Source organism: Gavia stellata, chromosome 17 (assembly GCF_030936135.1).
Source record: "Gavia stellata isolate bGavSte3 chromosome 17, bGavSte3.hap2, whole genome shotgun sequence".
Taxonomy (NCBI): Eukaryota; Metazoa; Chordata; class Aves; order Gaviiformes; family Gaviidae; genus Gavia; species Gavia stellata.
In genome coordinates, this window is record NC_082610.1 from 12,778,633 (window position 1) to 12,801,663 (window position 23,031).

The 23,031-nt window shown below is 36.7% G+C and overlaps 1 protein-coding gene across 1 annotated transcript in view; it reads left to right on the top strand.

Annotated features, from left to right (window-relative positions):
* Nucleotides 1-23,031, top strand: part of SBF2 (SET binding factor 2) — a 273,716-nt gene that overhangs the window by 168,072 nt on the left and 82,613 nt on the right. Inside the window, exon 16 of the mRNA XM_059825675.1 lies at nucleotides 1,058-1,207. Coding sequence (XP_059681658.1) covers nucleotides 1,058-1,207 — 150 coding nt within the window. The remainder of the gene's footprint in view (nucleotides 1-1,057; nucleotides 1,208-23,031) is intronic.

The window sequence follows — 23,031 nt, forward strand, 5'->3', positions numbered from 1 at the left end:
TAAGTATTTGGCATGTCTGTCTTCACTAAAATGTACTAGTGAGTTGTCATCCTTGATGTTCTTATTTTTTCACATTAAGGAGTTGCCAGGTTTTGTAGATTCTATCTATAGAGTTTTCAATTATTGGTTCTAGAATAATCACTCAAACATACTTTCAAATCTAATTCTATTATGAAAATTACTGTAAAATTATTTTAAGAAATTTTTTGATTTTTCAGAGAAGTATCACTTGTATATCTCTGAGGCAGTGCAGCTCAAGATAGAAAATGAGCATTTCTTGATTTACAAGTTATATTACAGAAACGCATATGGGAAAAGTCCTAATAAAATGTGTAGCTCTTTTTAAAGAGTTTTGATGCATCTATAACACAGTAATTTTTAACTTCTTTCAACTTACAGGCACTTGGAAAATTTCAGCATTTTTTTTATCCCCCTGCATGATAAATTTGTCATTAGACAATAGGCTGCCTTTTCTTATCTGTTACGACCCATTAAATTTAGTCTAAAAGGCTGCAGTTGATAATCATTGATGTAGCACTTGCTGCATCTTAAAAACATTGGCATAAATACTATATTGGTACCGTTTTAGGGTAAACTGCATAACAGTCTTGTGGCCTCAGTGCTATGAGAGGTATGCCACTTCTAAAGCCATTTGTCATTCACTGCTTATCAAAAAACATGCTGGTTTGCCTTGATATGCTAACTCGAGACCTGGCCTGGCTGGTACAGAATAGAGCACTTGCTTTCATACACAATAATCCACTTCTGATTTCACATCCATTCAATGCCTGTCCGTATTCAATCGTTTCGATTTACAGATGTAGGTGAGGAAGCCTGTTTAACGCATTTGAAAAAGCCATGGGAAAAATTTAATACTTAATGACTCAAGCTAAACCAACCATTATGTGAAACTTTGATATTCAAGTTAATGAGTCATTTCCAAAGTTATTCTTTACTATACTGTCACTTGCAGTTTCTTAATAATGAATGAATGATACTCAGTATGAATAGTGCTGTTTAATTTCATTTTCGTAAAATTAGATTTTCTTGTCTCCAGACCCTGCCTGCAGCTCTGAGAGCCCTAAAAGGAAAGGCAGCTCGGCACTGCCTGACACAGGAATTAGGCCTGCATGTTAAACAAAATCGAGCAATACTGGACCATCAGCAGTTTGACTACATTGTGCGAATGATGAACTGTGCTTTGCAGGTATAGTATGTGAAGGGTTTGTTCTTTGGTTGGCTTTTGTTTTGTTATTATAATAAGCAAAAAATTGTTTAGAGTGATGTGGAGAAGCAAAATAATTAAACTATAGGACCATGTACTACAATCATGTAGCAGATACTACTTGACAGTGGTTTTAAGATATTTTGTTGTTGAAAGGATAAAGAACAAAACGCTTAGGTCTATGCAGATGTGTCTGATATGAAAAACAGAAAGAAAACTGTTCCCATTATTAATAATTTAGATACAGTTTAGTTTTGGTAAGTATTGAACTGATTTATCTTAATGGCTTTAAATACTTTTTTAATGAATGGGTGTTAGCTTTTCCAGGTCATTTTCAACTCTGAGCTCCTAAAATGTGTATTACCCACTGCTCAGTTAAAAAAACCCCGTAAGTTTGTCCTCTTTGTCATCACAAGTGCAAACACACTTCAAGAGGAAAGCATACTTTCTGCTTCCATGGTTCATGGTGGTAGTTCTACTTGTCATGGTGACAGCTTAGTTGGTCAAAGACTCACTGGAAGTGTTTGCAGTTCATCTACTAAGTTATCCTACTGTTAAATAATTTTGTGCTGAATAAACATCAACATAGGGTGGTAGCTACCTATAAGAGGTAAATACATGGATGATGACTTTGACTTTCATTTGAATAATTGTTCTGTTTTAGCTTTACTTGTTGGCAATTCATTGTCAGAAATATTTTATAGACATCAGTGTTTGCAGTCTGATCTCTGAGAATGTAGTAGTATTTTTTTTAATTTGTGATGTGATCACATTTGGTTATAATTTGTCTGTTGTTGCCCCTGTCTAAGTTATTTTATCAAATTAGGGATTTGATTGAGACATGGGTATTTTAACCCCACTCTCCTCTAACCTAAAAATCATTGAAATTATTTTGCAGCTGTTTGACCCATATTTTTAAAACAGTGGGGGCTAAATACAGCTTTCACTTAAGTATAGCAATAAATTAACATTGACTGAGCAAATGCTACCTCAGGTCACCATCAAATGTAAGTGTTGTTGTCTGTTGTATTGCTTGTTTGTTCACAGTAGATATTTTTCTACTCTTTGGAACGAAATTCTACTTTGCCTGAGCAGTGGTCTTTGGAGTAAAATTACCTGTAGTTAGCAGATGAAAACTGAAGTAGACTGGCTAAAATTGCACAGCATGTACTGGAGTGTGCTTTTTTGGCACAGGCATTGGCCTTTTCCAAGCTCTAAGTTTAGCCTCGAAGTTGGAAGAAAAATTGAAGTTATCTGTGAAACACTATTTCTTTGCCCAAAATCATGACCAATGGAATACTGCACCTTCTGTGAATTCCAGAGTTAGAAATTTTCTTTCAAACCAGAAAACAGAATTGTCTAGATGTGCCAAAGATTTTGCTTCTACTTTTTTGACAGTTCCTGCGGTAAAAAAATGGAGATGTTTTTAGACAATAGGAACAAAATACAGATCCACTTTATTTGTTGTATCTTAGTGCAAAACAGATGGCTGAAGAAATGGGGAGTTGAGGAAATTTCCTTTGCAGAGGAAAGAAATACTGACATCACCTTTTAATAAAAGCAATAAAATCCAATTTTTCTCTAGGAGGAAAACTTTATTTTTCTTCCCAGTGATTTGAAGACCCAAGAAGGACCTTAATGTTCATAGAAATGAATGTGTCTGAAGTCTTACTGAAGTTAAAATAGAATGGTTTTTTCTCAATAAAGCTAGCAAATATAACTCAAATCATGCAGTGAAAACAGGTCAAGTAAGGAGGCACAGTTTTTATGCTGTTTTTTTTCCCCGCAACAGTATTTCCATATCTTTGAAAATATAAAATGGAAATTTCCATTTCTCAGGAGTAAGCTTGGCCAATATGAAAACGTCTGAACTCCTGGCACTGGGCAGCTAGTTAGAAGGAAGTATTTAGTACGTGTAGTTTTATGATGTATGAAATTATTTAGTAAGACAAAAGCATGATTTATAATTTGTCTGTGCACTTTGTTCAACTGTATTAGTTGGAACGTGTAAATTGTGACATTTTGGAGCTTCCCTGTATCGGTTCAACAAAAAAATACATTATCAAGAACTTACTTAAATTTGCCCTTGCTGCAGTGGGATGCAGCGAGTCAGCATTTTGCTGTAGAGACATGAATTTTGTTAGCTGCAGGTCATAAGACCAAGTAATTTAAACAGTGTCTGTTAAAAAGATACAAAAATCTAATTTAAGAAATGTGGTCTAAAATATAGTTGTGGCCAGGAGGCATATAGCCGCTGATACAAAAGCTGAGAAGGGAAGGCCCCAGGCACAGTCAATAGGTTGGGCAGAGCCCTGGCTCTCTACTGTTCACGCTGGGTTGAGCTGGGATGTGTGTGTTGCAAGCCCCAGCCTGATGGTTTTCCCTGGGAGATACCGTTCTCTGCTGGCTCACTTGCTCATGCAGGTGGGAAATTTGATGATCCCCAGCCACCAAACCTCTGCTACTGATAATGTGAATTGTTGCAAACCATGTGTATTTCAAGAGGTACAGGTTGGCTGTTTCTGAAAGCGTCATTTGAACACAAAACTCTATTATTGGCACGTACGGAATTCTTTGTCTTAAGGGGAACAGTGCCACATATTACAAAACCAGGAAGACTGCATTCTGCAAGTTTATTGCAGATCTCTCTGTTACTATTCAAGATTTTCCTGGTTGTTTAGTGTCAGGTTTTTTTTTTTAATAGAATGTATTCTCTTGTTTTACTGGAGTCCATGAAAATAAAGGTCAGATGCTTTTTCAGAGCTTCTGTAAACTTGTTTTGTACGTGAAGAGCAGTACGTTAACAAAATGCTAGTAATAATCCCAACATGTATGTTGTTGCTGGTCTCATTATATTTGGTGTGACATGTCTGCTACCACAATATTTGAGACTAGATTAAGGAAGAGGAATAAAAGATTCATACCATTGCTTCAAGTTAATAGCTGTTCTATTTTAGTGAAAGATTACTTAGGCTGTATTTCCCCCAGTACCTGATCTCTAGCCATTTTGCAAGCGGGAGGAAGGGAGCATGGTATTTCACTCATTTTTCTAGAGATGGCAAAACTTGGGCTTCCCAGATCTCTGGTGTTTGTCAGCTTGAATCTCTCAGTCCAAGAGTGGCATTCTTTTGAACTATTCTTTAGACTCTTTACAGTCTGAAGGGACTGAGCAGGACCTCACTGCAAATTTTTAATAGGCCTATCATCTGTGGAATAGTACAATAGAATTTAATATTAATCTGCCCTATTCAGCTGGTAGGCAGCTGCATGTCAAGCCCAGTGGTAGACTTTAGGTGGCTTTACAAATACAGTTAAGGTAAGGCATGATGCAGTAAGTCAACACTGAAGTGTTAAAAACATGCTTTACTGTGTCTTTTTGTGTCTGGGAAGCATTGACAATCTACTGCTGCTGAAATGAAAATGAAATAAGTATTTCTCATCGTTCTTGGAAGATCAAAATGACATGGAGATTATATTGCTTAGTGATTAAAGCAGATGTCTTCTGATGAGGGCAATTAAATTCCCAGTTACTTGCTTTTATTTCTTCTAGGAGTTGCCATTGGCCACTTGCTAAAAACTTTATTGTCATGCCCTAAGTAAGAATTTTCCCCCCGACAAATCATATACTCTGACAAGCATTTAAATCAGTCTGTATTACAGCAGTGATTAATACCTGTGATAGCAAACCAGAAGCATTGTGTTCTGTTTCATATGTTACATAACTAAATTACTGTTGAAAAACTTCTGCCGTGTTGTTAAAGCTTAATATATTGATTGATAATTTATTTATACAGGTAACACTGTAATGAGAAAAATGTGAAGTTATTTCTCTAGAAACTGTTGCTGTGGTGTTTGCTATCTGCTGCTGTGGTTACCTGAGAATAATTTGCAATTACACACAAATTCATATTTTAAAAAGGTTCTTTCTCTTTAATTTTCTGTAATGAAATGCTTTTCTCTGACATTTCAGAAAAGACTGCTTAACTTTTTTGTAACTAAAATGTATAATTTTTTACCAGAGAAACACACCTTCTGTGTAATTCTGTTTCCAGCAACACATTGTATTTTTAATACTTACTAAGAAATAATGGCAAAAACCATCTCAAGGCTCAATTTGCATACTGCTCCATTAATTTATTACAAACAACATGACTTGTCCAGATTTTCAATTGTCTCTCTGACTTTCCTCTGGCAGCAGCAAGTGAACTCTGTATTTTGAAACATAGTAGCACTTAATTGGATAAAATGTCAGTAAAGGCAAAAAAAGGCACAAAGATGGAACTTCTCGCACTGTGTAGGTGGAGAATACTTGATAATCAAAAACAATTTTTATATTAAAAAGACATTCTAAACAAAGACATTCTAAACAATTTGCATAAAACACTTAACACTAACAATAAGGCTTCCTAAAAAAATTTTTTTTTTTGTTGGGAAAGATTCTCTTCAGATAGATAGTGCAGGACTATGAACTATTCTCCTTTGGTAGTTGGAGCAGATAAAACTTTTCGTTTAAAAAAGAAAATCTCCAAAACTACAGTGTTGCAATATAACATTTCCTCTGTAAGATGTTGGTCAGTAATATTGCCTAATGCTTTTCTTTGGCAAATGTGAGTCAATTGGAAAACATATGTGTCCGAAACACCTGGAATACTTAATCTAAATGTGATTAGAGTGGGAATAAGTGGGATTAGAGTGGGTCTTCTAATGATGTGATTTAATCTGACAACCTATAAAGTCATCAGTGCTGGTTTAGGACCTGGTTTGCTCCAATGTCATGTGAGTGTGAATACACATGTTGTACCAGTGTAACTAAGAGAATATCTTTAATATTACACAAATTACTCATTGTTTTAGTGCTTTAGATAATTTCTAATAGATCACTTTACATAGTGGCAATAAGCAGATATTTATCTTTCAAATGGAGTATACTGAGTATTCTAAAAGTACACTTATAGTGTACAGTATGAAAAACAACTGCAGGAAGCCTTAGTAGCAACCAGGGTAAAATTAAAAATTTAACCTGTATTAGGTTACTACAAAGGTACATCTGGGCTAGCATCTGTTCTCCAATAATGGCCAAAAGCAGATGAAAGGTAGTATTGATTAATTTTGCTTCTGGAATTTCGCTTGCGACTCTTCTGTATCGCTTTGGTGTGATAAGGGCCTCTTTCTAACACTTACTATACAGTCTGTTGTGCAAGTAACTTTAATATGCAAAATTAAAAACAATGGCATTCTAGAAATAATATGAAATTTATTTTTCTTACACAAATAATTTTTGTATTATATTATGCCACAGGATAAAGTTTAAAAATTGTCAATCGGTTCTCAGAATTCAGAGGTTTGCGAATACTGTCAAATAACAAGAAAGATTTTATTACTCCTGAGAAAAAAATCAGCCGTGTGTGTGTCATATGACTCAAATTCTTGGCAATATAAAGGTTAAATGAACTAGCACTTCTCATATTTTATGTTGAAAACTATGTTGCTAATCGTCTTTCTTTTGAAGGGTTATAGTAGGTTTCTCTCCTTTCAGACTTTTATTTCATGGCCTGCCTTTTGTTACTCAGTTTGACTTGCGTTACTGGAAGTAGAGACTCTCAGAAGTAATGTTTGAACAACAGCAGTATTTGAAAATATTTTAAGGTATTTTAAAACATAGAAAATATATCATGAAGCAAAATCATGGGAGTTTAACAGGGCCACACTTAATTCTATTAATTTGTTAGTTATTAACAATTTGATCTTTTTCATCCTGTTAGACATAGTCACAGTATTAAGTGAAAGAAAGGTGATTCTAGTGTTTAAGGCTTGAACTTGCAACTTGCAGACTTTTTTTTGATCACAATGGGCACATCATATAGTTTCTCTGGTCCATGGTTTATTACCCAAAATGTAGAAATAACAGTTTTTCCATGCTGCTGACTTTACAGGGGTCTACCTACAACGTTCTGGACTTAATAAAAGAAGCTGCTACTTCTGAATCTTTCTGATGATGTCACTTTCCCAAGAAATTGCAAGATACTAGAATATCATTGCACATGGCTGAATCGATGGTGCTCACATAATTTCTCTAGGGAAAAAAATGGAAGTACACTGTAAACGATAGTATCAGTGATCTGTTTTTATTTTTCCTTTCTTTGCTCTGGGAAACATACTGTTATAGTCATTCCATCTCATTGGATGGCCACACAGTCCAGGAAATATCCATTCACAGGCATCTTTTTACGAAATCCAGAAAATACAGTTTCTTTCTTTGCAGGATTGCCCATGTATGTGTGTCACTCAACACTGCAGACTTTTCAGCTTTATTACTGCTGCTAGAAGACCGGCCCACGGTTACCTACTCTGCAGGTATCAAGGGAGCTGACCGCCTTGACATAGCAGCAGCTGTTCCCTGGGCCAGGACTCTCGCTGTGGAGGTGGCAGTGTCCAAGTAATTCCTCTTTGCATCCCTTAAGGAGATTTGTTTGTGCAGTGGTCTCCACAGAGAGGTGTCTGGCTGGTTCTGCATGTGTGTCCAGGCACCAAGGTGGTTGTCTCATGCTGCGTTAAACTGCCTCTGTGGTTTTAGTGAGGAATTCCTTTGATGACCAGGCAGCAGAAAACCATAGCTGCTTTTCACGCTGGCGCTGTGCCAGCGGAGGTGTTTCAGGAATGAGGTCCTGTGTGGCTGGGCACTTCTGAAATTGCTGCTTCCCTGCAGACTTCTGAGACCCTACTTCTGGTAATCTGAAAGTATCTGTGACTTCTGCTTGGACCTGTCCTCCATAACTATTGTGTGAGACTGTTACTTAAATAAAGGAAGTAGAAGGATTAGTGGTAATGAGAGTCCCATGATGTGCTGTCCATACCTACATCTGCCTTCAGCCTCCCTCTCTCTCAGCTTCTCACCAAAACGTGTTGTGTTCACACACTTCCTCCTCCCCTCTATGTATACATGTATGCATGTGCGCACACGAGGCACAAGGGTGGCACAGATACATATGTCTGCTACAGAGAGAATAGGTATACGCGTATACCCGTAAGTATAAACTCAATAGTAATGTAGAAGTTAAAATAATCCCCAAGTCTCGCTATGACCGGAGCAGCATTTCGGAGCGTGAATGAATGAATGTGCCTACATCGAACATACATCTCCAGGGCTCCGGTTGCAGGGAATCCCCTGGTTTGCCCCAGGGCTCTTGCTGCTAATGTGAAAAGGGATCGAAAATGCCAGAATAAAAATGTGGTAGTGTCCTTTCTGTTGATATAACTTGCCATAGATAGAGCTTGTTTTCTAGACTGTAGGGTGTGGGGATATTGATTACACCTTCGTTATGTTTCTGTGTAGTTATCAGAGCAGGATTCAGCTTTGTCTTAAGGGTCTCTGCCTAATATTTTATTGCAAATATCAAGTGGTAGTAGGGTATTGGTTTTAATACAAGAATAAGCAGAAATACACGTGAGCAGCAGCGCCAGCGGCTCCTCTGGCTCGCTGCAGCTTTGGGGCTCCCCGTGGGGCTTCCAACTGTGGCTGTGACCAGCTGGAACCGGCTGTGACCGGCTGGAACCGGCTGTGACCAGCCCAGGGTGCCCCGCAGCCCCCTGCTGCCCACAGCCTCAGTCACGCCCTCACAGGGGTACTGCGCAGTTAAAAGCAAGGCCCTGAAGTGAAACAGCAGCAACAAAAATGGGTGTGGTAAGAGCTGTGATGATCTTTAAGAGTTTTTAGCAAATTTTAGCAGATTTTACATGGCGTTTACATAGCAATGTAGGCGTTTTAGGAAAAAATATAGGGCATGGTATCCAAACTGCAGACAGCTTGTCTGTGTCTGGGTTACACTGATTTCAGTCAGGTTGTATCTGGCTTACAGATAGATAAATAAATATGTGCTGGCCTTTTGGACACAAACGTAAGCACTAGAGCATCAGACACTGAACAAGGGTATCACACCAAGTAGCCTTCTGGCAAGACGAAGGAGAGTGTTACAAACTCTGGAGCACAAGTCTTACAAGGAGCGGCTGAGGGAGCTGGGGTTGTTCAGTCTGGAGAAGAGGAGGCTGAGGGGAGACCTCATCGCTCTCTACAGTTACCTGAAAGGGGGTTGCAGAGAGGTGGGTGTTGGCCTCTTCTCCCAAGTGACTAGTGACAGGGCAAGAGGAAATGGCCTCAAGTTGTGCCAGGGGAGGTTCAGGCTGGATATTAGGAAAAAATTCTTTACTGAGAGAGTGGTCAAACACTGGAACAGGCTGCCCAGGGAAGTGGTGGAGTCGCCATCCCTGGAGGTGTTCAAGGAACGTGTGGACGTGGCACTGCGGGACATGGTTTAATGGGCATGGTGGTGTTGGTTGATGGTTGGACTTGATGATCTTGCAGGTCTTTTCCAACCTTAATGATTCTGTGAAACCTACCCGTACCGGTTGGGTCTCTGGGATGTTCATCTCCTAGAGCAGTCTTACTCTTAAGGGATGTCGCCTGTCACTGGCCTTTGTTCAGTCCTATATTTGCTGTTAATGCAGGGCTTGCTCGCGTGTGTTTGCTCACACATAGATATCTTGCTGAAACCATGTAGCTTCTTGGAGCATTGACGTGGTAGGCTCTGACTGCTCAGAAGTGTTCATTACTGTTAATTGTGGCCTTGTGGTTGCCAAGTGTTCCTAATAACTCTGTGTTCTAAATATTTTTGGTCGTCTTGATGAAAAGCAGACATGTGCTTGTATGCTATTCACTGCTGTAAATAAACCAAGTCTGGTTTAGGAATTGTATTATACTGCTGTATAGTTGCTCTCTAGCATGCCTGTGAAAGAGGTGGACTGATGAAAGGTAGTTTAAAAAAAAAAAAAAAAGGGAAAAAAAAGTCTTTGATGTTGGAAAGAATAGGCATTTTGCTAATAGAATAAGTTATGTGAAATCAGTGACTAATGTTTTTACAAGTTTTATATTTAATAAAAATATGGAAGGAACACATGGAATTTTGTTTTTATTTTCAATTTTATGTGTGTATATAATGTGTATTTCAGTACAGGTACATAATTCTGTATATATTTCTGTATAACACTGTTAGGTATGTGTACACGCACTTAATCTGTATTGAGTGTCATTTTATGTATACAATAAGTAACAAAATATTATACAGTATTGATGTACTGTACCCATTTAGTGAACGTACCTTTGTGACCACCCATATGCACAGGTGTATTTAGCTTTAGTTCAGTCTTTTTATTTCTAAAATGCAGGGCAAGAGTTTGCATTTCTAACATAGTCTCACTCTGGTCTTCCTGCCCCCCCGCACTTCACCCTTCAGATAATTGTTAAACTGAGGTGCAGTGGAGGAGCTGAATTGGAATGCTTCTCTGCTCTGCGAGCAAGGTGTGTGCTCCCTTGATCATTGATGATACTTAACTTACCAGAAGAAACATGCCATATAGAAGGCTAGTTTGTTGTTTCTATAAGGAATTTTATGAAGTTGTCTGTTTTTAAATGTTTTATTTTGCAGGAGTTTGCATAAAAGATGCCAGTGGGTGGCTGTAAGATCATAATATTTTATTTATTTTTCACATACAGTCATTTCTAAAACAGAAAGAACATTGAAATATATTCAAAGTCTTCTAATCATTTGGTTGCTATAATGTTTGTATAGCCTTTGGTTTAAACAATTGAAATCTTGGCAGCTTGCATTAAAAAATTGAAGTACAATGTTGAGATAAATACCATAAAACGCAGGCCAGTTCTGGGTTTTGTTAATATTTTGTGTAAACTTTGACACTTTACACAATACGCTAATATGACAAACATAAAATAGGGAACATATGTGGCATTTTAGAATGATTTTTAAGGAAAAAAGCATAACAATCAATTTCTTTACAGTAATAGACCTAGCTCTACTGTTACATAAACAAAAAGTGTGTGAAGTTATTGAACAAAACCAGAAAATAAAGGTGTAAATAAAAGAATGTTTGACAATCTACATACATTGTAAGTAATTCTTGCAACAGTTGACATTAATTTTCAATGTTACAGCCCAGATTTATGACTTAAATGAATTGTTTTTTAGGATGGATGGGAAAATGCCATGTAAGTGTGCTATGGTGAAGATTACTTTTAGTAATCCCCCCCATACACAGTCAGGGGACAGGCTTTGATATCTAGTCATCCAACAAAGTATTTAAAAATAACTTCACCTGATGTCTATAGATTAAAAAGACCAAACAAACAAAGAAAAAAACCAAAAAACAAACCAACAAAAAACAAACCCAAAAAAACCAACCCACCAACCCCCTTCTCCACCTCACCCCCCCGTTCTTCAACTCTAAACTCCAAAACTCCACTTGGGACCTAGGAATTGAAATTTGAATTGCATGTTTAACAGTCTAAAATCTCACAATTTTGTGAGTGTACAAATAGAATTAATTTTCTATACAGATTGTTTGACTTTTGAGGACAAAAGCAACTTACTTTGATGAAATTAATTCCTCTGGTCAGTTGAACACCTGTAAAACCTTTGCTTTCAAAGTTAATTGATTAAACATCACTTTAGAGAATACATATCCTTTGTTATACCTAAATAAGTTGCATACAATTGGCGTATAATATTCTCTATCCCTTCCAGGTGTCTGGAATGAAATATTTTGCTAGATCATCTCTTCCTCTAAATGTAGTAATAATGATACACTTAAAATCAACCTGGACTATGAGGATGCCATGATTTTCAGCACTTCTTCTTTAGAAATTTCATCTTTTTCCTTATCTGCATTATTATCTTCTGTCTACCTCTGAACCATAGGCATCCAAGTTTTATACATACTTTCAACAGTACTGATGATTTTAATTCTCAAAAAGTTTTCATTTTTCTTCACTTTTAATACCTTAATGTAATTGATAATATTTTATATATTTTCCTATACTTTCAAGTCTCACAAAATTTTGCTCTGTAAGTATCATGCATGCTCTGGTATTTTCCACTTGTGCAAGAACATTAGCATTAGTACAATCTAGTTTCACAAATGGCACTAAATATGATACTACCCACAACATGTTTCTTGATCAGTGTCTTGCCTGTGTGCCAGCAGAAGCTGGGATTCACACCCTTAGACCAAGTGAAGTCTTTACTGAATAATTTTTTTTGTATTAGAACAGAGACAAAACAAGTTGTTGTTTTGGACTTTTTTTCTTCATAAGAAGAGAAAAAAAATGTTAATGCAGGCAAAGCCAGTGAACTAAAATAGCCTTTAATTTATTGTTTTCAGGCCAAATTTAAGATTCTAGACTATTGATTTCATTGGAATTTAGCCTGTTATATTTGTCAAGTGAAAAGGTATAATTGCTTTTGTGATAAACAATTTAAAGGGAAATACTTATTTTAATGGACTATGTTGGAGCCTTGCCTTTTTCATTTGGGAATAGCTGAAATACTAACCATATGTGGTTCTGTTTAAAAGCCACAAGCCACAACTACAGTTATGTTAACACAATTTGTTATTCAGCCTCTGAATTGCATGTGTAAGAAAATCATAGACTTTGATCCTGACTTGATTATGACACATGGCTGTTATCTTCTCAATCCCCTATCCATTTAGCCACCACCCCTACAGAGCCAGTTACTGTGTAAAACAGTTTGTGTGAAGGAAACTTAAATGATGGTAGGCTCAGGGTTTTTCAGTTACTTTTCACAACCTCTCAGGCGTAGTCAGTAGACCAGCAGTGTTGCATGGATCAAAACATGAAAACCATAACTACAGAGAAAATCCAAACCAGGATGCTGAGAGGTATTACGAGAATCACTTCTTTCATTACCCACATTTCAGCTAAACTTCAACAAAGGGACTCAGACTGCCATGTGCATTTTACACATGCTCATTGCAAAGAACTACTTCAGGATAATTTGGTAAAAAAGTACCTTATAACAAAGATTTGAATTCTATCAGTCTTGTCTAATTTCCAATTTTAAATTGAAGATACAACATGCATATGAAAACAGTAGGCATCAGAACTGATTAAGTTAAAATCAATCCAGCAAACCATAATTAACTATTCCAAACCATAATTATCTATTAATGAAAAATCGGCTTATGGAAAGGTGAAAGATCCTACATGAAGTCTAGTCAGGGTGGTGTTCATTCCTGGCTTCAAACCTGGGGGCATTCTGTGCTTAGAAGTAAGAACAGGTATACTAAAATATATGAGCATTCCAATTATCTCTTTTATACAAACATTCACTTTCTTCAGTAGCCTACTTGAAAATCATCTCGTTTAAGGTCACCTAGGAGTAGTCAAAACTGTGGGGAGAATTGCTGATTCTTACATACTTTTTTCTACAAGAGCACATTAAAGATTGTTTCTGCAGCCAGAGATTTTTCTGAATGTTCCACAAACGTTTTTGAGTTACATGTTGCCCATTCAGGTTTTATCGATATCCATAAATACTGTTTTTGGAGGAGGGGATTAGGATTTCGTGGGGGGGGAGGGGGGCACGACTTTTTTTTTTTCCCAAGTCAGCTTGATCCAAATAATGTTTAACAAATTTACCTGAGTCAACATATTTTCTTGGTGCACATTGTTTCCATGACAGTTTGAATTTTTTTTTTTGTTTCAGTTACTGATAATATACGCTCTTGGAAACATGAAGAGAAACAAATAAAGATGCTTGCTAAGAGGGAGAGGGAGTATTACAGGGAATGTCATATGTTCCCTGTTACCTCTTACTAAAGAGACTATGTTCCATATTTTCCATCTTAACAAAAAATTAAAATCTCCTACATCTATTCCTATCTAATTTTCAAAATAGAAACATAATTATGTACTTTAAAATGAACAAGTGCGTAGCTCAGTTTCCTGGCCAGTAAAAAGCAGCTGACCTTAGAGGTCCTTGGGGATAGTTGAATTTCTGGTGGAGCCTCTAATCTCCATGTTAGTGATGAAACATCTTTTGCTACTCAGGCAACAGTCTAATATGAAAGAAATTGTGAACAAATTCATTTTCAATTAAGTCATTTTATGTCATAACCTAAATACTTTCAAAATTCTCCAATAAAAGATTTCCTGAAGAAGACTTTCAACAACTTACTGAAAAGACTGAAAAAACATTTGATCATGAATTTTAATATCTAGTGCAGAAACCTTTAGCTTGTACCATACCACTGTAGAGCTTTGTTCTATCACAATTTTGTATGATTATGTAATTTTTTTAGAAATAAAAGCTGAAGTACTTACTCCAAAATTAATTTTGGTTAGCAACATATGCAAGAACTACAGTGGTTAGCAGCATTTAAAATCCGTATTATTAACAAAAAATGTTGATCTATGTCTTTTCCTAGTCAGCATGCAACTTTCAGTTCAGAACAGATAACCCTGGAAGCAGCTAAAGCAATGTTCTCTGTGCTTTCTCAGTCTCCTTTTTATTCTTTTAAGTATTGTTTTCACTGTGTTTGGTAGTCATCCTTTGGCAGTCATTTTTTAGCTAATATTAAATCTCTTGCATTTATTTTATCATCACTCCATAGTGATTTCGCCAACTTATTTTTTTCCTCATGACAAACAACCAACTTTACTAATCATTATTACAAAACAGTTGAATCTGTTGACTATGTTTAGGAAATCATATGTCAGTAAAAGACGTATCTGGAAACCTGATGTTTTGAAACTTTCTGCAGTTCAACCGAGAGACGTTTCTTGAATTTAAGATTTCTTCATGTCTTGATTTGAGACGCTCTTGGGTTATGGGACTTTTACATATTCCAGAAATGGTTTCAGTACTGTAGACTCTGCTATGATCATCTAATGGTTACCAGTATTACCATATAGATTTCCTTTATCTCACTGTAGTGATTACTGATATACTAGTAAAAGTTGGCAGGTAATATGCTTTTCTGAATACTATATCTTTACTTCTTTCTTTCTTTTTTTTTTGTTAACTCTGTGTGTGCCCAGATGAAGTAATCATATTGTTTTAAGTATACAAAAGCTTCCATTCATGTGTTGATCTTGCGAAGTTCATTACTGTTATGAGATGTGATAGGATAATCCTTATTTTGTTGTGTACTGGCTGCAGTGATGCCATTATTAAAAACTAACAAAATAAAAATGCGACACATAGTATATCTCTGTACTTAACTTATTCAGGATGAAGATAAAGGATTTGGTTCCAATATTTAATGACAAGGTATTTTCTAGAGATTTTAATCAAAATGAGATGTGCAGCACCTCCATGTTATTGTTACAGCAATGGTGAATTTTGGCTGACACTTAGCTGTCATATTTAAGGTCAGAAAAAAATCGAAGGCAATGGTGAATTCTTTTGAAAACTTGGGAAAATATTTTTGTAGTTGCATGCCAGATACTTGGTAAATTATTACAAAAAAGTTAAGACCTTTTTATCTTTGTATTCTTGTAATTTGTAAAACTTTATGAAGTTTAACATATTTCTTGAGACAGCAACTCTATCTAACTATTGGATCTATACCTTTATTTAATACAGTAAATCTCACAAGACATTTTATCTTATAATATAAACTTCTGGTGCTTATCAGTCAGTTTTTTACCTACTTTATTTCAAAAATAAATGTAAATGTTTAGAATCAGCTATTGTAAGAGAAAAATACTTAATTTTCCCTTTATTGTTACAAAAATATGATATTGGTAGATTACTACTGTGCAGTTATTCCCAGCTATAGTGTTAAATGAAAATACTGTACTCTGGTCTAAACTTCAGTAATAGCCAAGGGGGTGGGGAGAGGAGAGAGGTTGTTTTGGAGAAGAGTCAGGCTAATGTAAGTATTTATGAATTTAATTTATTAATTCATTAGTGTAAATAAAACATAACAGATAAGATCAATTGCAGATTGAACTGTGAATGCAAAATGGTGAGATAGTTTTTTGACAGTATATAATACGTGTAATGTTTGTCTATAGGGACAGAGGAGCTTTATTTGCTCAGAGGGAGGAGGCTGTTATTAGTCCTTTACTCAGTTGTTGTGCATTGAAATGATTTCCATTCACACAATCAAATCCTTGGAATGCTTTATCTGGCAAGATAGCTTATTTTCTGCATCTCACTGAAAATGCAGCAAGTTTGCTGTTCAGTTCATGTTCCTTCATTCAGGTGGATCCAGTGGTACTGCTGCAAGTGCCATGCTATGTGTTTGGCATCCTTCCAGGCTGACTTAATCTCTTTACGTACCCTGTGCTCTCAGGAATATTTTGGACTGCATGCTACTACCCTTCCTATACACCGCTGCATCATCACATTCACGTGCCTCGCAGCACAAATGGGCATCAATATACTACACAATGGCATTGTACTGTGCTTCTGCATCCACCTCTCTTGCTGTGTATTAACATAGAAAGCCCACATCTTTATTATTTATTATTTTATTTTCTGTGGAGAGGAGAATGTTCAAAAAAGACGAAGGGTGGTAAATAAGAGTATTTGAAATTTTTATTAACTTGTTGACTAAGATCACCTAGCAGGATGTCTCACAGTACTGAATCAAAGGCTACACTCTTAAATCTCTTTACAAAACAGCAAAGAACAAGATCCAAAATTTCAGCAGCATAAGGAGCTTGCACGAAATGTGGCTATGGGGCACTGGCATGGTATTGAAAGAGAAGGCAATGGGGACTGTGGGATATAAATTCTGACAGTGAAAGTCTTCCTGAAAGCCTAAGGATTTCTTTGCTGCGTAAAACTGCAGGCAATAAAAAAGGACTGAGAAGATGGTGAAATATATTAGAGCATCTGCTCATATTTCTTGTTAGGAGAAGACACAGATTAGAAATATTTATCTTTTGAGTCATCACACTTATGTTTATTGTACATGGCTGACAGTTCATTCTGATACAGTGTGTTTCATTCAGTATACACACTAAATAACGCCATGCTGTCCAGAAATTAGTTATTGACCTTCAGAATTCTGTCCAGCGCTCATTTGGTAATTTGCTACTGCGTTCTCAGGAATTGGAGTCTTGATGTTTTTAGGATGCCAAAGCCAATGCTGGTGCTTAAACTTCTCACTTTTTACTTTCACTACCCACTTTTTTTTTTTCCAGCCATTGCGATCTGGCTCATCCTTCTGAAAGCTCCAAATATGAATTGTGTGGAAGGAATTTCAAACAGCATGAGTGTAGTTGGGGCTTAACACTTCACTAACTACTCCACTGTACCCCAAGATGCCTTTTATGAATCTTTTCATTGCCATTTAATGTGCTTCCATAGCAGAATTCCCCTTTCTGCATTTTTTCCCTATAATTTCAAGAAGGTAAGAACAAAGCAGAAAAGTGTTTGGAATAAAACCCTCAGGATGGAAGATCAGATAGCCAAGGAGAAGAAGGGTTTTGAAGTGGATTAACTGGCAACCCAAAAGCTGTCAAAGAAGGCTTTCTGTGTGGTTAGTTAGTTGGATGTTGCTACTAGCAATGATTTAGAAGGCTATGGAACAGAAAAGGATCATATGAAGATTTCTTACGATTTGTATCAAAGAAACAGTTTTGCTGGTGGTGCTACAGCCAAGTTCCCAACTACACTTCTGGTTCTTTGGTCCACACAGCAAGCTCAAGGATTTCTTCTTTCCTCCAGAACTGTTTTTGCAGAGAACAGCAATTTGTTTCAAGGACATCCAAACATGCCTCTTCAACTAGATGACAAACCAGTATGTTTTGGGAGCTTACTTTTTCACTTCTGTAACCAAAGTTGGAGGATTTACTTCATGGAATTCTAACCTTCAGATTTCCTGAAGCCATTTGAAAATCCCAGAGAAAAGTATCAATACGAGTTCTAAGATTGAAAGATTCAGGGGATAGTTTTACAATGGCCAGTTCAAAATTGTTTTACTGTTTCTTCCATTGTCTTTATTTATCTCTTACAAAAAATGCTTCACACTTGTTTTTGCTTCTATTCTTAGAAAAACAAACACTTCATTAACATTAAAGGAATGAATTTTTATTAAAAGTTTCATAAGAAACAGTTCTCGCATCTCGCAGGCGCTTATCATACTTGTATTATTGAACCACAATGAAGTGTAAGATTTCAGATAAAATCTCTATCTATATGAAAGAAGCTGCTGCCTATGCACTGGAAAGTACAATCTGAACATCTAAAATACTTCACAATAAGTTAAATAAAAATACTATATTTTTCTACTTTTTTTTTTCCATAGTTAAAATATTTGTATTAGAATGTATATATTTCATTGATGAATGTTGTCTTGGAGGGGGCACTGTACTAAATCAAGCAGCTCTTGAAATCTCTGAATCTCTTGGGCTTTCCAGGCTTTGCAACAACATTCTTCCTTGATCACACAGTTTTGATGTGTTAATCAAGATGGACACTGCTCTACAACATGCTACCTAATCACGCACAACATATGTCCTTCAGTTTCCCAAATTTGCTTTAGGTATTTTTTTCTATGAACCATTTATCCTTTAAAAGGCTTTCTCAGCCAGGGTTATAAAGCCTTAAATTTGCTGGGAATTTTTTCTCCAGAAGAATGGAATATTTCCAATAATGGCTGTAGTAGCATGATTTTTTCATGATGTGGAATGAGCCTATTCTGATGTTACAAGGTTGATTTTTGGTTTAAGCAACTTGTACAATAACTTGTATTAAAGTTGTTAAAACTGCAACTACTCTTTGAAACATAACATAATTTACATTCCATTCTGTTAAAGAACTAAGAGGTCTGGTAGCAGGGTTGGCAACAAGGGATTTTTAGGTTCTGTCAAATTAACCAGTGCAACTCATACAATGCATCATTTGTGTCTAATCATGGAAAAGCCCTTGCTAGCTGAATTCAAGATTCACAACCTTATAATAAGCAGGATTGCCTCCAAAAAAATACAACCTCCCTTCCTTTTGTCATCCTTGAAATTCTGCAGCCATTGCAGGTCATCCTAGAAATATCCTCGTTCAGCAGCTGACACTTGTTTCATGAATCCAGAAATGGAGCTGCACCAACAAAGCTGATCCAAGAAAACTTCTTCCAGAAGCAGCTGGTCATTGTCGTTCTTGTTGTCCTTTGGTGCAGCTGTACACAGACTAACTGGTGCCTCTGCCAAAACTGTAGCAAAGCTTCTCAGTACTATCAAGGCTGGTGTAGAAAAACTGAAGCTGTCCAGCAACGAGATGTCAAATACGTATTGAAAAGAGACACCACTTTTGGCAGTTTGTGAAAAATGCATCTCCCAGAGGCAGTGTTACATCCACACAAACATGTACTTTGGTTCCCAGGGGCACCTGCCAGAACCTTGCTGATGCATTTGGGGGTGTGTGTGTGTGTATATATATATATTTAAAAAAAAAAAAATCGCATCAGCTTTCTCTTTAATAATTATCTGTGCTGGTTAAGCATAGTGTTTTCCCTTTATATACTTACTTAGTTCTTCTGGGCTTCTTTCAGTTCAGCACTGTCCTGACAGTTTCCATCTCTTGGATGAGATCCTTAAATTCTCTAATTGTTTTGTTCTTTTGCCCCTGCTATGAGTATATCTCTTGGTGAGACTAATGTTTTTAACATTTTCCCCCTCTTATCTTCCATCAGTCTTACGCATTGTTTCCAATTATTTACTCTTTAACTCAATGTATTTCTTTGAAAAACTTAATAGTACTACTGTAAATCTGTTCACTTCTGCCTGTTGCTATTCTTATAATGCTTTTTTTCTGACATCAAGGTACTTCATAATATTTCCATTTCCTCTCATGTTGAGTGCCTGTTCAATTCAACTGCAATATTATCTATTTTACCGATTCCTTGGAGCTGCCTATACTGTACAGAGTTTGCTGATATCTGCAAACAGCAATGAAACAAGGTAATTAATTTTGCACTTTTTTCTGAATTTTAGGGCATGGTCATGGTGGTTTGACATGTATAACACAGCATATGGTTCCAGGTGCTGTTCATATGTAGCTTATGTTTTTGCATGGAGTTACCCTGTCCCTTGTGCAGAACTTAGCATTTGTCTTTGTTGAAGTTCAGGGGGTTCTTGTCAGTTTGTTTCTGACAGGCTGTGATGCCAGTTAGTAGCAGTCCTGCCCTCCAGCATATTTACCACTCCCCTAAATTTGGTGTCATCCAGAAATTTGGTCAAGATGCATTTCATGCCATTTTCCGGGTTGTTAACAAAAGCATTAGGTGGTGTTTGCCACAGTATCAACCCCTGAAAACATGACTCACAACTATCTGCCTGTTAAACTTGGAGCCATTGACCATAGTCTTTTACGTCTGATGGTGCAATCAGTTTTCAACTCTTTCATCTAGACCACATCTCCCCAGCTTGCCTACAAGGATACCAAAGGAGCCTGTGTCAAAAGGCCTGTTAAAGCCAAGGTAAATGAGACGTGCTGCTCTTTCCTCAGCTGCAGAGCTTGTTATTTCATCGTAGAGGTTGATCAATTTTTCTCTTGGTCAGCCTGTGCTTTCTGTTCTCAATCACCTTCTTGTTCTTCATGTGTCTGGAAATGCCTTCTAGGAGGGCTTGCTCCCTACAGTCCAGCCTGTTGATCCCCTGAACCTGTTCCTTGCCACATTTGAGGTGTTGCCCAAGGTTTTATTTCTGTTATAATTGACAAGGTACCTATGGGACATTAAGTCTCCCAAGGGGAAAACTTCGGGGTTTAGAAGTTCACTATTCTAAGATGATGTCAGTGAGGGTTTTTAGCATAAATAAAAAATTATTTTGCTATCACATGCTATTCAATGGAAAATTTTCAGTGAGCCCTACTTCCATGTTACATTTCATCTGCCATTGTTTGTTTAATTTCTCCATTGTGAACTAGACCCAGAATCTCTTAGTAATTGATTTGACCTGAGTGTCAACTCTTTGCATTTCAGAAGATAGATATAAAATTCCACTTCTATCCAAACAGTATTTTTCTAAAGTGAAAAACTGATTTTTCGGTGAATCACTTTACATACCTATAGAAATCTGGTATTTTTTACAAAGATGTTAATTCCTATTAGGTTGTAAAAATTGTATAGAATGTGCACTGATGATGTGATGCATTTTTATTAAAAGTATATGAAATCAGAAAATCGCATGAAACTTAGAGAAGAACAGTAAAATTAAATTAAGCAAGATGAATGTATTCTTACATGTTTGAAAGTTTGTGACTTTGCTTATAATTTAGGAGAAGAGACACTGCTGTGCACCAAATGAATGCTAGAATGCATAAAATGTGTGCTGTGTACTTGTGAACTGATTCGCTAATAGATAACTGGACTATACTGGAATATTGCATCTATTTTAATAGTTCTTCCAATATTTTAAGCATTTTTCCGTTGTTCCTTAACTCAGTTAACCAGGCTTTCTGTAAAGTGGTTTACAAAGTATCCTGTATTTATGTTTTGCAATCACTGCATATGTGCTTTCGTCTACCAGGGCTTTAGGGGAGTACACTGCAGTCTGTAGGTGTATTAGGAATTAATTGCCCCTTTCCGACTGAGGAGTTAATGGATATTGATCACTGTTTTGTCATGAATTGCAATGTATTCTATCATTTGAATGTTGTTTGTCAAATACTTTTTACAAATTACTGTGCAGGACCTTGTATCACAGCTGGTGTAGTTTAAGGTTTGGACAGAGTCACTGTGAATGAAGCCCTGCTGTGAAATAAAAGTCAAAAGGCATCTTGGCATCCCAACCATTTCCTTGGGAGAAGATTACAGCCTGAGTATGTTGAACTTTATTGCCATGGGCCTCATGACAGTTTTCAGAAACATGCATGGCATTTCTGTTAAAGAAACTCAGATGTGCTTAGACGCAAGGGATGGCATTCTTGTGTTTATCAGTATCTTGCAAAAAAAGTTAAATGTTTTTACGCTTTTGGGGTACAGTAAAAATACAGTGAAGAATGTGTAATTTATGCACATAAAAATTGAGGTTCCTGATTTCCTAAACATAATTTGTTACAAGAAGGAGGAAATGACTACTCTCAACCCTAGATGGAATTTATTGAGAAAGAAGGCGGGGGGGTTGGGGGGGGGTGGACGGACACAGGGGGACGGGACGGGACTCCACAGCTCTTCTTTGAGTAAAATGTTGTTTCTTGTTTTGGCTTGCTGTGAGATCAGAAGTACAATGGAGCTGTGTAGAGAAAATGTGTTATATTTGCTAAGTTGTGAACATGCAGAGTAAAGGAGAAGGAAACTTAAAAATCAATGAACATTATGTGCTTGTGTAATTCTCTATAAATTGCATCAATTGAATTCTGTCCCTTATACCACTATGTTTCAAGGGCAGACAAAGCTGTGAGAATTCAGGGCCAGGTAAAGACAAACATGAAGTTCTTCAGGAAGTAAAATCCTTCTAAAATGGAATTGGGTCTCTGGCTACCTGGAATGGCAGACCTACAGCATCTTGCATCCTATTGCTGATGTGATAGGTTCCTTAATGAAGTGGTTGTTATGAAGGCTCCTAGTCAGTCAGAAAGACCACGGAGTCAAAACAAATTGCTGATGATTTTTCTGGGTTGGGTGCAGTATCTTTGTCTTCTGCGGTTGCACTCGTTTGAACATAATGGCCATAGAGGATGAAGAAAGCATTACATCTGGCATAATTCAGAGCACAGGTGAAGTCTGTCTAATATGGACTTTGTGTTGAATTACTGCTCTCAGCTAGTAACCAGGTAGCAATCTGAGAAGTTGCTCCTCAAAAGCCCAAAGTGTGATTCTGGTCAATGTTAAACCTGGTAACAATAGACAATAAGAGTGTACATTTTTGTTTTTATTTACTGAGAATCACTGCCACAGTGTTTAAGTAGAACAAAAGTTAAATTAAAAGCTTGTGTTAATGAGTAACACGTAAAATGTGCTAGGGTCATTTATGAAGGAAGAGG